The sequence below is a fragment of the Agelaius phoeniceus genome, chromosome 1 (genome assembly GCF_051311805.1).
Source record: "Agelaius phoeniceus isolate bAgePho1 chromosome 1, bAgePho1.hap1, whole genome shotgun sequence".
NCBI classification, from domain to species: Eukaryota; Metazoa; Chordata; class Aves; order Passeriformes; family Icteridae; genus Agelaius; species Agelaius phoeniceus.
Window position 1 is genome coordinate 68,404,857 of NC_135265.1, and position 17,567 is coordinate 68,422,423.

The following is a 17,567-nucleotide window of genomic DNA, read 5'->3' on the forward strand; positions in this document are numbered from 1 at the left end:
AAGACCTACATGCTTCCCTGGTCCAGCAGCAAATTTCAAGTCTACCACTTTGCAGTCAGAAGAGTTGGAAATCAATATTTTAACCCCGGAAGAGTAAGAAAAGTGCAGAAACTAAGCATGGTCCTGGTGGATTGTGCTGTTGATTTTCTAATAGATAATGCAGCTTCATCCAGACCCAAACTAGGATAGGCAAGATTTGACAGCAGGAGGAATCATATCATCCAACAGAAATGTTTATGGCTCTCAGAAAAATATTTACAGACTACCTCCCTGACTTTCCCCATCCACTGTCCTTCAAACTTTACATGACCAACATTGTGGAGTGTTTTGTGAAGGAATCACTGAAGATGTCACTCTTTAGTTAGTAAGGCGACTGCTCAAAGTTTTTTGTATTAAAAACTTTCATATCCCAACTACATCCTTGTCAGAGTAAACTAAAATAAATAATGTCTTCCTTACCATGTGTACTCCCTGTTGATTTCAGATGTAGGATTTTTTGGGTATGCTCAAAGGGGTAAGGATCTAATATGATCAAAGTTTTCCTTCAGAATTTTTTATACATCTTCACACTGGTAGCTATCCACTGTAATGGTGAAAAAGCCATTACAGCGGATAACTGTAATGTTACTGGCACATTACCCAGTGTCAATATTCTTTAGATGAAAAAAGAAAAGGGAGAGGCTTGAAGTGTTTAAAGCCTACATGAACAGTGGTGATGTACCTCCCATAAAATATTCTACATGCAGGATGAATCTTTCAATGACCTCATCAGATAAGCACTGTAGCAGCTGGCACCTAAATCTACTGAGAACAGAGAGTACCTGAGAAATGCGGGGGAACTTCCTACAGGAGAAGTCCGTGAATCCCAAGTCGTGGAAGCCTGCTGGAATTGAAGGGTTGTTCTGAATGAAAGGCTTTCCCATGGGATCTCTGGGAAGCTGCTTGTGGATAACTGCATTGTGGCGCAGTAGGCCCCGATGAGTACGAAAGGTGATACAACAGATGTCACACCTGGAAAGGAGAGGAATGAAACAGAAATTACTTACTGACTGCTGCAAGCTTAAGAACTAGCATTCTTCTTGCACTGGGACATCCTCTTTCCTCTCACCCCATGATACCAAGAACTTGTTAAATGCAAAATAAAGCCACAGTGTATCACCACAAAAGGCCATTTTGGTCACAGTCACTTTCTACCAGTTTCTGGCTAGTAAGTCCACTGGAAGTTTAAAGAATGCGAGAACTGACAATCTCACATGGGCAGACCAGAGAATGGCAGCTGAGATAACACATTCTGAAAATATTTACATTGTCCAACAAAAAATATTTCAATGGCCTTACACCATTTTATTTTTTCTGAAAATTCCTGTTAAAATAAACAACATTTTAAAAAAATCAGCGTCAAGGAGAGGCTAAATCTGACCTAAATAAAAAGCAAATGTAAAAGCAGCACCTTTCATATCCACTACTTAAAACTTACTGCTGCATCTACTCTAATATCTGTGTCAATCATCATCACATTGCTTTTCCATAAATTTTCACTGGTATTTTTTAAAGCTGTTATGAGAAATAGACTGTTTGAAAAGGAAAACTAGTGCTCCTTGAATGGGAGAAACGTTCAGAGGAGGAAGACCTGAAACAAGTTCAACACTTCTGACACTTTTAGATCCCCTTCACAGCCAGTTTGCCCTGAAGAAAAATGCAGAAGCACTGTCTTTTCCTACCCACACTTTATTGCTGTGATTTCTTGTTTTTCTTAAGTTCTCAAATCCCAAAGTCAGCTAAACAAGGGCTTCTCACATAAAACACTGAATTAAACAATCAAAGCTATGCTGCAGGCAGGAAGGGCTATGCAGCAACATTTGGTCAACAAGTCAACAAAGCCTATTGCCTTTTAAATATTTGGTATGTGAGCTCTGCAGCATGACAGGTCATGTCCAGTCTACATTCAGTAAGTGACACACAGTTTCACTCAACCTCAAGTTCCTTGTGGCTATAGGTCCAGCTTCCAGCCAAAACGTGGGTTTCCCAGAAGCAAAACACCAGTGGGTATGAGGCAGTCAGATTTTGTCACTGAGAATGTTATATGCACTAGGAGTTTTTCACATCTGCCTGTGGCCTTGGTTTTCCCCATACTGCCTTTGCTCTCTACATCAAGGAAAAGGACATGTGCCTAGTCATTAAAAAAACATCCTGCAATTAGAAATGGCTTCTGACAAAATCCTGAAACCACCCCCTCCCTGCCCTATCCCTAACAAACTCCCATTGTTGTGCATTTTATCACTACATAAACTCCCACAGCCATTTTTTTATTCTCTGAAAACGAAAAGATAACCAAGTCACCCACAAAGCAACTGGCCTCATAGTCCCTGAGTGGTGAAAGAAGCAAGTGTGAAGTGTATATAACATGACCATTGTTATCACAGTACCCAGAAAGCTTGGACATAAATATGCACTGAAGGTTTAAACTGTTTTAACTCTCCTGTCAATTCACTTGCATCCTACCTGTATAATTACTGCTGACATAGTTCCTGCATTCCATTAAATACCAAACCAATGCCATTTACAAAGCAAATGTTTACTTAAAGAGGTATGCCAAGTGTGACAACAGTCTCAGGGGTGTGGGGTGGGATGGCCAACACATAGTACTTCAGCATCAGTATCCACGGCTCTCCACCAGCTCACTTGGCAGCACCTATTCTGTGATGCAAAGCTTTCATCTTCAGTGAAGACAAAAACACAACCACCAAAACCACTGGGGGCCAAAGAATATTAAAAAATTATGAGTAGTCACCTGAAGAACTTGCAGGCTACTGAAATTAATTGCTTTTAGAGGTGATGAAAATACCTTGCATGAAAACAAGCAGTGCTTCTGACATGTTCCTCCTGGTATGTCAATATACAAACAAGGAGGGTTTGGAAACAATTCTCTTGCACCACTGGAAGCATTGCAGGGACACAGACCCTGACCTCAGGGGCATCCTGAAGCATCTCTGGGGTCCCAATGTGCCTGGCCTGTCCTGGGCCCAGGAACCCAGTGCAGCAGCTGTATCCCCTTGTGTGTGACAGGGCAGGTGCAGCTTCCAGTGATGGCACCACAGAGCTACTGGGAGCACTGACACCTGGCACTGTACCCCAGGATCTGGGCTGAGCAGGAGCCAGTGATCCTTGTCAAGCAGCCACACATCCCACAGAGCAGGGAGGTGCGCCTTATTCATCTTGCACTCCTCCTCGCCTCCCTCTTGCAACATGCTGATTTTCAGCGCTACTTTATTTGGGTGTCCCATCAAAAGCTGCACTTGAGAGTTAATCTTTCAGAGCAAACACCCATGTGAAAGTCCTTCACAGTACACCTGTATCAACTGCTAGCCTCAGGACAGTAAAATTTTGCAAGTTAAAAATGGTGTTTTCCATGCAAAGGGAACCACCACCCCTCCCCTAAACCTAAGTAATATATCTTATAAAAGGAATATAAGCTTTCCCTTTTTTTGAGCGTATTTTTTTTCTCTTTCTTCCTTATCTTTTATTTTCCTTGCTGTGAGTGAAGAAGCAGCAAACAAAAAAAGAATGTGGGACAAAGATTAAGCTCTTTTTTCATTAGGTCAGAAAGAAGCACCTGGCTGAAAAAAGAAACATCCTCATAAATCCTGCCTGTCACCTCAAGCTGCAGGCTCTTCAGGGCATATAAATGCACTGCACCTTGCCCTGGTGGCACAGCTTACAGAACCACATGGGAAGGAGCTGTGGATGCCCTGCCTTCCTCTGTGATCCAGGTATGGATTCCTAGCACCTCCAAGAAAAGCTTATAGCTAATAAGTGTCAAAACCTAACTAGTTAAGGCAAGCATTGCTGCACTGACTAAGTCTTAGGTTAATTTAAAATGGAGTAAGCTGCCATGCCTAACAGTGCATTAACTGGAAGCATTAGGTTTTTTTTAAGGAAGTGTAACTATTAATTTCTCTGTTTTGTCATCAGTACTATTTTCTATCTTTGAGTAGTGTCACTGTCTACAGTACTTTTAAACCTAGATCCACAGTTTAAGAAGGAAAAGAGAAAGGAATCCTAGGTGATATGAACATTTTTTCATCTTGCTTAAATTGCTTTAAAAAAAAAAATAGTAATTGTGGGAAGTCTGAAAAGACCAGCACATCAAATAAAGCATCTGAAACATATGGTAATAGTTTGCTCAAGATGAACGTAAAAAAAAACCAACAAAAACAAACAAACCCGACAACAACAAAAAAACCCCAAACATACAAAAAAACCCACCAAAACAAAACAAAAAAAAAACAACAGAGAGGCCCCCCTCTCCTTAAAATTTCCCAAGTCTGCTCATGTGCAGTTAGTTCCAAGTCAAACATGGATGGCATGGCTGCAGAGAACAGTGATGGGAACAGGTTCTGAGGTTGTCAGCACCACAGGCCAAGCAGTGGCTCAACACCTGTGCAGAAATTAAAGCACTCTACTTGCAAGGCAAGTCTCCAGATGTATCTAATAAAAGCTGCTGTGTTATCATGTGATTGCTAGCCTTGGCCACAGTCTTCAATTTTTCTATGAATATGATTACAGAGTAAGGAGAAAAAAGCTGTTCAGTTCCAAGTATAGAGATTAAATTTTAGGTAAAAAGGAAAAAAATGTTTTTAGCAGCTAAGGCCCCTTTAAAATTACTTTAATTCTCAATTGCCTTTATGTTTTGGACTTGCTCATATCTGTAACATGCAAATATAAATACTAAGGCTCTGGCTCACTGGCAGAGGTATAAAAAACAAGCAGGTAAGGAAACAGAACTCCAAAACACAGAACCAAAATATAACAACGCAAAAACCAGGCTGCCCCTGGTGTTTGGGCCATGTATCACACCAGGCAGGTCTGATTAATTATTACTACACCAGTGCACCTTTTCTTTCTTTTTAAAATTTTCTTAATGCACACAAGTGTATGCATCTTTGTGTAAAAACACACCATTAAAAAGCTTTCTTCTAAAATAATTTCATATTCTTGAAATCTGTAATGCTAATTAGGATATAAAATCATTTTAACAGGCTTTAAGAAATAGTCAGTGCTTTGCAAAACTTGTTTATTCAAGGGGGCAAGGCAGGATTTGCTACACTTCATAAGTGGCACCTCTGCAAGGAAAGTTTACATAAGCAGTGCCTGTTACCTTGCATTACACTCTCCTTTGAGACAACTCCAATTTGTCTGCAGAGGAAATAGCTGTCCTTCTTTAAGAAATGGAAAGACATTTTAGAATGGAAACACAGAGCCAAATTTTTAGCAAAATTAATCAGTCTTGATTTTGATTAAGAATAAGGCAGACAGCCACTAAATCCTTCTAGATTCTATATTTCAGTAGTCAAGACGAAAATGCCAAATATTTGTATTTACTGTTATGTTACCAAGAAATTAAACAAAACACTATGCTCTGCATTACCCGAGACTGCTGGTGAGCAAGTGACATGTACCATTGTTCTGCTTGTACTTCTGAAACCACACAGACTAAAACCTGAAGTTTTCACCCATGTAGCTCACTAATACAAAGTTGCCCATATTGTGGATGTTAACAAATAAAAACAGTCTTAAATTTCTAGGCCTTATCAAAAATAAAAAGCTTGGTACCACTTTGTTCCTTTCCTGTCTGTGCTCTTTAGCAACTTCCACAAACAGAAGCAAGGAAAACAAACAAAAAGAATGAAACATATCCTGAGACAGAAGTCATTAATACACAATTAAGTTATGAAGTTGTCTAACTCCTCCCACTGAAATTCCCAGTCAGTACCGTGTATTTTTCTATCTCTGTTGTTATTATTCTCCTTTCTCTCTTAAAGTTATTTGCAGAATTAATGTGGCTCTCATGAGCAAAGAAATTCCTATGCTGACCTAAAAATAACACAACTGGGTAGCAGAGAAAGATGGGTGATTCCCTGCTGATGACTCATGTCCACACCGGCGGTGGGAGCAGGCTCCCAGCCTCCACACTGGCAATGTCCCCCGCAGCCTGGCAAGGACAGGGAGATGGAGAAGGGATGGTTTTAAATACAAGGGCTTTCACCATCTCTGAAAGAAAAGCTAGCAGGTTACAGACATATTCCCCTTCAGGAAATGATTCCTTTGCTTCTCTTTCACTTCTTCAGGGACAAGGCAGTGAGAGAGATGAAAAAGAGCCAACTGGTTTCTGCTCCTGTGCAACCCCACCCAGGTCCAGATACTCATCTCCTTTTGGATTAAAAAAACCAAAAAACAACCTTTCCTGCCCTCCACACCCAGGGCCTTGGGAAATAACATCCAACAGCCATCACTAATGAGTGATGGAAAAGCAGCAGTGCTGCGAGCCCCGTTCCTGCTTCCCTCCAGGTCCTCCTGCTGTCCTGCAGTGCCCGCTCCTGCCTCCCTCCCCCGCAGCTCCCCAGCGTGTCTGACCCCGAAGGACCGGCTGCTCTGCCACCTCGACCTCGCCCACCGCTGTGGGGATGTGCTGGAACCGCAGGCAGCACCAGGAGCCAACTCCCTGCCAGCTGCAGAGGCTCCCCTCCCCTTCCCTCGTTGCCTAAGGGGACGGACACAGCCCGCTAGATGTTCAGTGCAAGCTGCTTCACAACCTCGGCAAAAGAGGCACTTTTTTAACTTTTCCCTCCTTCCACTGCCCCACTGGCCGTCTGATTTTGTTACCAATGTTCTGTCGCTCTCTTTAATCCTCTCCCTCAAAGAAGCCACCCTTGGGTGCAGCCAAGGCTGAACCCCCTGTACCAACCCTTCTATTAATAGAGGGATGCACAGCGTTATGTACATTCCTACAGCTGCACTGTGGTCCAGGCAAGAAAAGTATCATGTAGGAGCCAGGACAGACCCGATATAAACCAGGGTGATGTTGTGCTTTAGAAATTTGTCAGCATGCAGCAGAGCCAGTGTCCGCACCAGTGACTCCCCCATGAGGGTAACTCCAGTGAAATTAACTGCTGTAAGGTTTAATAAAAAGGTGCAAGCCATGCTGTGTCATGTTTAAACTTCCTTTGTGTGAGAGCAAAGAAAAATGAGTAAAAACTTCTTCCTAACACTGGAATGAATTGCACTTACCAACAACACTTCAACAGTGCCAGATTTAAACACCTCTGCCCTGGTGAAACAGTAGCTTACTCTACCATTTACTTCAACACAATTAACATGCAACTAAGACAAAATAATGGGAAAATGGCAGATGGCCAGCAGACACTCACACGAAGTAGTCATTTTCTCATAATGACTTTTTTTGCTTAATAAAGGTCAAAGTTTTAAAAAACAGAAGTATCAACACTTTGGCTGGACAGAATCACAGAGAAAGAGATGAAGATCAACTTAAACAATGAAGGGTTTAATAGTTAGGGCAAACATATCTGGAGGGCAAAAAAACCTGACCAGAATAGTCCTCTACAGGTACCAAAATTAGAAGCTGCACAACATGCAGAGTAACAGTTATTTGTGCACACCAACTCATGTGAATCTTCTGGTATTCTTTCAAGGTAAGAAAATGAAAAGCTCTTCCTATCTTCTAACACATCTTTCAAATATGAAATCCAAGTGCTTCTGTAATTTTTAAATTAACAGCAAGAGTTAAAAAAGAAATCTATGTGTCCACCATGTTAAAAAAAGGCCACCGCTTTTCATGAGTAACATAAGGAGAAATACATCTCTAGGGGTTTCTCTATCCTGTAACCACCTGATCAGAACAGGGCTCACAAATAGGTGAAGCTGAATCTGGATTGCAGCCCCTTGCCCTTATCTACATTTGCAGGTTAAGATATGCTCAGCATGCAGACATGACTAACAACATGCTGAGCAGCACCCAGCACTCTGAGAGAGCGTGCAAATAAACAAATCCTGCTCCTTAGGATGAGGCAGGCGTGCTAATAACCTATTTTGGCTCAGCCCCTTTTCCCTCCTGCATGCCCTTTTACAAGCAGCTTTCCTCTACAGTCAGCTTTGCATTTACCCACTTTCTATTCTGGCAGCCAAGCTAAGATATTTAACAGCATGTGACACAGCACACAGTTTCACATGAGAGCATCACTCCCTGTGTCCATTCACCAGCCAATATTTTTATCCAGCTGCTCTGGATTCCCAGTTTCCTCACACAATGAGCTCCCTGATGTGAGCTGACCACTTCTAGGGCAGCGCTGGCCTCGCACTGCTCTTCAGATGTTTCCCAGCTCTCTTTTCTGAACAGGAATTTCAGAAGGCATGTAACATGCAGTTCTGTTCTGCTTTTGCAAGACAACCCACTGATTCTACTTCTCCATTTGCTCAGTAAAAGGATGCATTCACCAGCTTGCTTGCATACCCTCTCCTCTGCCTCACCAAGAACTGCATTGTACTGCAGCATATTTCTGGTCACAGAATTTACCAGAGCTGGACTTCATTGTCATCAGCTGTCTCATGGAATTGCTCCTGCACTGAAAATGCTGCCAGCAAGAGATTAGGAATTGGTTCCTAGTTTCTATCAGAAAGACATTGAGCAAACAGCTTGAGAGCTGAATTGGCAGTGTCACATCACTGCCCCTTGTCACCTCCATCTTTGGCTGTAACAAGTTTTGTAGCATTAACTGTATTAGTTCTCAATAACTCCACAGCAATTTCTGCCTAAACTGTCCTTGCTGGTAGAATCTCAGTGACTAAAAAAGGAGTGCTGGGCCCAAAATATAGTATGGCAAAAGCAGAGCTCAAGGAGGTCCATGAACATGTCTATGCTGGAGTGCCCTCCATCCCTCTCAACAAACGTGTAGGATACAACAACCTCAGAATTATCCATCTTCATAAAAACAGCATACTGTTTCTTATTTTGAAATGCTAACAAGGAATGAGGCTATGTGCACATCAACAGTTGTGACAGAGAGAAAAGTAGTATATAACCTCACAATGCTGAATGAAGATGAGTTGTCATTGATCCTTCAAGTTGCTTCCAATAACAGCAGTGTCAACTAGCAGGAAGAAGCTTCCTCTTCCCACAATGAACCCATAGTTCTGTCTCACAGTAAAATTAATTGCAAAAAACATCTAGTTTTCAAACACCTTCACTTCTGCACGTTTGTAGCATCACTAACACTCTCTTCCCACAAAAGGCTTGCCACATGTAGAGAGCAGTGTGCTTCAGAATAAGGAAGTCAGAAGGATTATCCCTACTATATAAGGAGAGAACAGATAGAAAGTGAATTCCTAAACTTGCTTAGATAGGCATTTGCAAAAACACGAATGGCACTAGGGTCTTTTTCTGGCTGTTTTCTTTTTCTTCCTTTTAACATTCAGTTTAATGTACTTTTACATGGTCAGACTACTGCTTCAAAAATCTAATATTGCACTAGTCTTTTCTACTGGTGCTAATGACTGAAATAATCTCCATACTTTAAATATCCATTCATTTCTTTCTTATTTTATCTCCCTAAAGCCAGGGTGCAGAACTGCCTTGAAGAATGGTAACTGGGCAATAAACGTACCATATTCTAAGTAGCTGGTATCTTTTTCACCCAAAACCCACTTCCTCTTGCCTTGACTTAAATGGAGGTGCTCATGCACATTGTCTAAAATGAATAAAGACATAGGTCCAGGTGCCTGGCAGCATCCCACCACACTCTGAAGAATGTGGATGTGCTGGCAAAGGGGGAAACCTGGTGACCTGCCTGCCTGAATTGCAAACTGCACATAACAGCTATCTTCCATTTACCCACAGAGTCCAGAAGACCATTCCTATGGCATTTGTCTACTCCATATTGGTGAAGCCAGGTAACACCAAGAAACAACAACAGCATTTTTCACCCACAGGTGTTTTCAAAAACAAGACCTCACAGTGGTTACCCTGGCAAAACCAGAGGCAGATGACCACAGATCCTAATGGTCAGACTCCTAACACTTTTCTTTCCAGGGTCTGAGTTCTTCTGTTGCTGTGCCTGTTACAGACCTGGGAGATGTTCAAAACAATAGCTTTCCATGGCAGTGTTCAACCTCTATACAATTTCAGCAAAACCTGGGCAGGCTGTTTTGAAGAACAAGGTAGGCTGTAAACAGCTTTTGGTGTCCTTTGATGGAGGTTTTACAGAAGCACATAACCCTGGGGGAAGAGAACTGCTTTTGTTGTCCTTGTGAAAATATGGCCAGGATTTTCAAGTTACAAAGCTTAATATATTAAGTCACTGTTTGGACAGGCTCTGTAGAAGGTCAAAAACTTAATCTCCCCTGAATCCATTCATGGTAACTGGTTCTGGTCACCAGGTCAGCTGTGTGACACAGGCAGAGAGTAACTTTCACACTGCAATGTCTTATTTCTTGTATCTTACAAAAATATAGCAAAACCAAATCTTGTAACTGGAGGCAATGCCATACTGAACCAGCTGTGATCAGAAAGCCTCATGATATTCATTAAGAAGCAACCTTTTACCACATTCAAACTGCAAAACTATCCTGGCTGAGAAATGATATTGGAATGAGTATAAGAAAGGAGGTAACTGCAACACCATAACTAGCTCCCTCCTCCTCTCCTCAGGAAGATACCTAGGCATGAGAGCAGCATAATTGTCTCTTTGCTGCTGTGAGGAAGGAAAAATTAAAAATACTTTAGCTCTTGGTACAGCATACTGCACTAAACCTCCTGGAGGAGAAGGAGAGGAAATAAAAAGGGTATGCTCTGGCTACAGTGAAATCCAAGAGAGGAATTTATAGTTCATGTACTTTTTAAAAAAAGCCACACATTTTACTTTAAGCGTGTTCCATTGTATTTGCCAAAAGAAAGAGGAGAAACCCAGCATAGCATCTGGAGAGGTTTCTCCCCGGGAAATCCTCACATCTCTGCTTACACTGCTGACGTTGCTCAGAGCTGTCAGGTGACCTTTACAAGCACAGTTTCACGTCTGACAGCAACTCTGAGCCACTAAAGTTTCCAGAGAAACTCCCCTGCTCTGTGAGGTTTCTCATTTTCCCTATCGGCTGTGCAGCGTTTCAGCTCTCTGCTAATTATATCAACACTCAGACACAAACTCACCAAAATAGACAGTGTCCTGCGGCCCCAGCTGCAGGGAAGCAGACTTCTTTAAATAATACAGGTAGAGAGGCCAAGGGGGTCAGAAAGCACTCCTGGGCCACCTCCCACTGCTAATGGGCATTGCAGACAACCTTGCCGGGGGCCAGCTCATGTCTTTAATTAGGGTGCAGGGCACGGGGCTTCAAAGGGACAGAGACTGACCAGGGGGTGTAATGCCATGAAGGAGATGCAGTGCCACAGCCCATTGTCAATGGGACAAAGGGCCCTATTATTACTCTCAAGACCAGGGCAGTTCCTACCGTAATTAGGAGACAAAGATGCACGATTTAGGATTTTACATAATCAAGAGATACCCTCCCAAGCAGGAGCCCCTCTCACACAATCAGTGGATTAAGAATTGTTTATTCTGCTGCAAGTAAACAATGAGGTGCTCACTGCTCTGGGTTTTACATGAAAAAGCATTTTTGGGCAAGACAATGGGGAGTGTCTTTTCATCTGACTTTGAACAGCTAACCCTGTGATTTAAAGTTGTTCATTTGACAGTATCTGGAAGGGTGATGGCCCACCCTGTAAATTAGCTGCTCACATACTAATCCCAGGGCTGCTAGACAGCCTTACCTTTTCTGCTGCTTAGCAGACGGTGGTGGGGACAGACAGACTCAGACAGCTCTGGGGGCAAGAGGCTGTATTTGCACAGCACCACTGAAATAGTGGGATTAAAGAACCACAGAGAAGCCAGGCAGAAGTTCCTGCCCATCCTGGCACCTTGCCTCGGCCACGGATGCATCTCTGCAGGGAGGCTGGTGCCACCATCAAGACAGTGCACACTGGTGCACTGCCTCAGAGCCAGTTTGCAATCCTTTATATAGGAGCTGGGGGAGCAAAAAGGAATGGGATGTTTGACCTGTGCCTTTACAACGAAAGGCATTGGCTAGGCAGATTGAGCATCACTTATTTTTGGTCATGACAAAATAGTCTGTCTTGGGCTACTGCCTACTGCAGTAGCTCCAAACAAACCACCAGACCCAGAGTATCTGGCTCTGGCATACACATCCTTCCTCACAGGTCCTCATCAAGTGACTCTGCTTTTACAATATGGGCAATAAAAGGAGACTGGGGGTGTTAGACTCCCTGCCCTTTGCTCACAACACAGTTACTGTGCTTTTTCACTTGTTTGAACTTTTAACAAGAGTTACTTCCCCTTGTCTTCTATAATAAGGCAACAACAGGATTTGATGAAAGCCTTCTAACATTCAGCAGTTTGCTTCCCTGACACAAGTACACCCGTATACACAGGTCTCCTGGTCTACTACTCTAGCAAAATATTCTCATTTCTTCGGCTCTTTCACTCAAAAAAACACCCTTAAGCCTCACCAAAAGGACTTCAATCACTTGTACTCAGGACTGAGAAAGGCATGCTACTTTCTCTGTGTCTTGCTGAATCCTATAAACAGTATTGCAGAACCCTGGGAACCAGGGGATTACAGCCCCTGCTGGCCAAGGATTTTAACCCATTTTGTTTTCGATGAAAGAGTCACCTTAACAGCAGTCCAAACTGCTCTGCTTACTAGAGGATTTTCTGTCAGGCTGGGCCAGGCAGAAAGTGTCATTTGACTTGTCTAGACTAGGACAAAAGGTGTGGTTTAAACCAGATGGGCAGGCTAAGTTGCACCTTAATGTATTAGCTGCCCAGAAAGGACCACAACTTCCTTGTCCTGTCTTCACTGACACGTCTTAAATGGCTAAGGCAAATACCTGACAAAATCCCTTACTATCACCTAGACAATTCTATAAAGATAAGCATCCCAGCACTACTCTTAAACCATACCCATAGAGCTTGACAACTGCGACTTTGATTTAGGGACATGTTCTAGTCTTTGCTGCTCAGCAGAATCAAGGGTAGTAAAATCCATTTCAGGAGAATATTATCCCAAAGCAAGTCTAATGCCAGAGCAAGAGCTGCATAAAGAGGAACAGCATGTCTGCACAGCCACTGTGTCTTTCTGCCTTGCCACAGCAGACTGCAAAGCTGTCAAGCTACAAGGATATCTATTCCATTATCTTATCAAAGCAAGAAAATCCACCTCTCCATTCAGGTCCATGGAGTATAACTTTGCAAAGAGGTCCTATCTTCAGAGAAGTTTCAAAATGAGGGTAATGACCTAATATGTCAGCTGCTTTCTCTAAAGCATGAAGTGTAAGGCAAAATTGTTCAAGACTCCATTTTGTAGGGGTTACAGAGCTCTTACTGGAAAACAACTGCTTCAGCTTTGATCTATAATGAAAATTTCCCTAATTTACTTCAGAAACAGCAAAATATGTTTAATTAACTACTATTGAATGGACCAAGCTTTCAACTCTTTTCCCCAGTAACTGCAACATTAACAATGCCTTTAAAAAGTATTTTACATGTATTTACAAAGGCTTTCTAAACAAAAATTTAGGAGAGGGAAAATTTAATAAAATTAATCCAATTTAATAGAATGGGATGCCTCTGCTCCATGTCATTCTATTAAGAACCTGTATCCAGAAGTGAGTGTTGATATTTCAAGATGCTGAATTCTTCACCCATTCAAAAAGATCATTAGAGTCAAATGTCCCAAAATAAGTTTAAAATATTGACAAGCTTCTGAAAACAGACAATCTCCTTTCTACATGTTTCAACTAGACATGAAAAATTTCTTTTATATCTTGATGTATCTGGCTCTACATTTTTCTGTGGTAAAAAAAAGGAAATAAAACAGTTTCAGGAGTCCCAGAGGCAATTACTTGAATCAAAACACAACATTCAAGCACCTTCCTGAACAATTAATAAATAATTTTTCCTTGTTAGGAAAAGCTCATTTAAGCCAAAATCCACATCATTCCCTAACCTCAAAAGGCCGAAAAGCATAAAACATTTTGTTGAAAGTCTGAAACCAGAAACTCATCTACCTTAACTCACTCCAATGACTGAAAAACCCTTTTTGTCCAGCTGCTGCCTTCTCCACACAGAATCATCTCATAGGATGACACCTCAATACTTTTATCAAGTTTTTTTTTATCAAGTTTTAAGCATCTTCAGTTTATCTTGTTAAAATTTTGCAGCGTTGGCATTTTACAGTTTTATGTAACAGTGATGTGTTTCAATGGGATGAAGAAGGGCTTTAATTTTTTCTAAAAACATTTCCAGCTATTAACTGGCAAGATTCCTGTATTTGCAAAAAATAATAAAATTAAGCCCTACAGCACCCTGGTGACACAAGATGAGACAAACCATTTAAAAACCTACTCAAAATCACAAAGGAGGGCAGCTAAGAGTGCAGGGGGCTGAGGGGCTCCTGCCCCTCCACAGCAGGCTTCTTCAAGCTGTCTGGTGACCAGAGACACTCTGGGCACTATCTCTTACCTCAATGAATTATCTGGATGTGTTTCCATGTGGGACTCCAGCCCATACTTGCAAAAAAAGTCTTTGAAACACACTGGACAATGATAAACTTCATCGTCAGCCCTCTTATCCCCTTCACCGGAATGGCCATCCTCAAGAACCTTCAGAAAAAGAAAAAAGAAAACCTCTCTAGACCAACTCATAAGCAACAAACCAAACTTGCAATCCATTCAAAGTCTTTTACAAAAAGTTGCAGGCTTCATGTGTAACCTTGCTGCAAGCAAACACAAAAGCATTCCTTAAGAGAGATGGTAAGTGCCAGAGCCTTGGCACATGTGTAAGAACATGCATGATAGAAAAGGAGGCTTGGTAGAAGATAAAGTGTGCAGCTGAGTCACAGATATATCAGTTCTAATGAGGAACTGTGATTTGAAGAACTTATAAACCCATGTGTTCATATACCACTGAACTAGCATTCCTCCCCCTTCAGAAAGCCAGGGGAGCTGTCAGCCTAAATTATTTATGCCACTGAGATACTGCCAACTGCTAAGTCAAATGGTTCAGGGAGAAGCAATGAACTTCTGCATGTTTTCTATACTTCTCTTCTGATTAGAGGGAGAAAAGCATGCACAGAGCGAGGGATACTGTGCAAAATGGAACTGCTACTAGCTTGCCATTTAGAGATAGTAAGTGGAGAGTTAAGTCTGGCAGACACCATACATTTTGTACAAATGACTGAGATGTGTTAAAATATTTTATAAACAAAGCCCTAATGGAAACGTCTAGCCCTCAAATAAATATTTTCTGGTCACTCTTGCAACTCCAGTAAGGTAGGATTATGCTACTGTGAAAGGGAAATGTACTGTAGACTTTTTTTCCCTCCAGATCTAGGCAAAAGCAGACTTAAGCTGCTGCTGCTTTTGAAGTAAAATTGTTTTTTTTAAGTTTAAATCACCATCCTCCAAGAATACTACAAAATATTTGGGAGGAAAAAAAAAGCTAGGCGAAAGCAGCAGCCAAAGAATAGTACATCCTGTTGTCATCCAACAATTATTATTTATGAATCAGAAGCAAATTCAAAAATTTAAGCAATAAAGAATTTTAAAAACTGAATTATTTCAATCTCTGAAATTAGAAAATAATATTCAATACCAGACAACTATGTTGGCTACAACAGGATAAGCAAGGCAACTCATATACAGAGCTGCAACAAGTCTGTGCTGACTGCACAAACCAAACAGCTGACAATTTAGGAGGTAACCAGGAACATCTTTTGCTTCATGCCCCATAAAGAACCTTTTTTGCAGGTGTCCTCTCCTCTCTGTCCAGCTCAGCATCGTGACTGAACTTCCGTTTCGAAGACAATCGCCTGCGCTTCAGCGGTGAGGGGGGAGTGGTGCTTGCTGTGCTGTTTGGATCCTTCTCATGAATCTTCATGTGCCTGAGCAGGAGGAGGAAGAAGACACCATCAGCAGGCAAATCTGGGGCAGGAAGTCCAATGTAAATTTTAATGCCAACACCACTTCTAAGATTTGCCTTTAAAGGACACCATCAGAGATCCCATAAACTGGCCTGAACTTCTAAAAAACAGCTGGGGCATGATCCAGCACAGGCCCTTTGCAGTGCCTGGGCCTGTGAGGGGCTGCAGCAGGGAGCCCACAAGCTTTCCCCCATGTCCCAACTCCCAGCACGACACTTGTCCTGCTAACATCTATTTCCATGAGCACTGTGCCCATTCTCCATCATCCATGAGGTCCTGGTTCTGCCTAAACCTGCTCAGCAATCCACATACCCAGCCTCCCTGTCTTGTGGCAGTCTAGTAAGCAAAAGCCTGCAGCTTAGCATCCACTTCTCTCAGTGCAAAAAAAGCACCTCATCTTCAACCGGCTCTCTGTCTAGAGTTTGAGACTGCACCTCAAAGAGATCTGTATATGCCAACGCCAGAGCAACATTTCTTAAATATATTTGTTTCCTTCTCATCCTTAACACAGTGTTGGACCCCAGTATCAAATTTCAAGTGCAGCTTTGAAGTCAGGATTATCTGGTCCCACTGTTACAGTGCACTAGGTACAGCTTGCAAAACTCTGTACTGCCAAGGCATGTTCACAAACCTGCTTTCCCAGGAAAACAACTATTTCTTGTCACAAAGACACAGGAAAAGGGAAAGGAACAGAATTACTCAGGAAGCAGTATCATTAATATCTGTTTACCTGACCCACTTGCCTCTTGGTTTTCTGTATTTGCAACCTGAGGAAGCCACTGTTGTCTAGTTCCCTTCAGTTAGATGGAAGGTATTGCTGCCATGCTTTTTTTTCTGACAACTCAAAGCTCAAATTTCAATTTTTTTTTAAAGATATGGCCTTTAACTTCACTTCAAATTTATATTGCTATTGAAAAAAAAAAAATCAAATGTATGCTACTAGATACAATGGAAATTTTTTGCTCCTAATAGCTAGATATGTTAGTGCAGGAGGGAGCTGCCATTTGTCCATGACTGACTTCAAAGAAACACAATGGAGACAATGTTAATGGCACTAGGGCAAATCTTTCAGAAGTCACATCCACAACTCAGCTCAGGACAGTGCCATTAAACATGACTGCACAATATCCTGTTCTAACATGAGAGAATGTTGTAACCCAGACAAGTCTTGCACGTCCTCATAACTGCTTTGGTGTTATGATATAAAATCTGTTTTAGTTTTGGATGCCAAGGGCATGATGCTTTGAAATAACACATTGGACCAAACTGACCCACAGCAGACCCCACTGGAGCTGCTGGGAAGACTGTCTCATCACATCATGCTTTTTTTTAAGCTCAGAAGCTTTAAAAAAAAATAAGGCATCTAAATCCCTGTCTCAAAGTATAGCCTGTCTCAAACTGCAGGGTGTTGTGGAGGAACAGCCTCAAACCAAAAGCACCACAGGTACCAGAACCAATGTAAGATTAAAATGCCTGTTCAGCTACTGCCTGCTTTCAGCATCCATCAAGGCTGGGGCTGCTTGGAGGATCAGGTCCATGAGGAAAAATCCTGTTGTTTCCCCAGATCCCCAGTAACTCTCACTGGTTGCACAACTGGTGGACAGACACTGGTGACACCTGTCAGTCACATCTATGTGCAGATGTGCCCAGATTAGACATGGAATCATGGAAGTGATGCTGAAATTGTCTGACCTCTTTCCCTGCTGATCACCCATTTGAGAGAA

At 42.0% G+C, this 17,567-nt stretch overlaps 1 protein-coding gene across 8 annotated transcripts in view; it reads right to left on the reverse strand.

Annotated features, from left to right (window-relative positions):
• The window catches only part of RREB1 (ras responsive element binding protein 1), a 122,317-nt gene that overhangs the window by 23,489 nt on the left and 81,261 nt on the right, over window positions 1-17,567 (reverse strand). For all 8 annotated transcript variants that reach the window (XM_054633081.2, XM_054633070.2, XM_054633038.2 and 5 more), the window contains 3 exons: window positions 15,660-15,804; window positions 14,385-14,524; window positions 822-1,011 (listed from right to left, as the gene is read on the reverse strand). In XM_054633081.2, coding sequence (XP_054489056.2) covers window positions 822-1,011; window positions 14,385-14,524; window positions 15,660-15,804 — 475 coding nt within the window. The remainder of the gene's footprint in view (window positions 1-821; window positions 1,012-14,384; window positions 14,525-15,659; window positions 15,805-17,567) is intronic.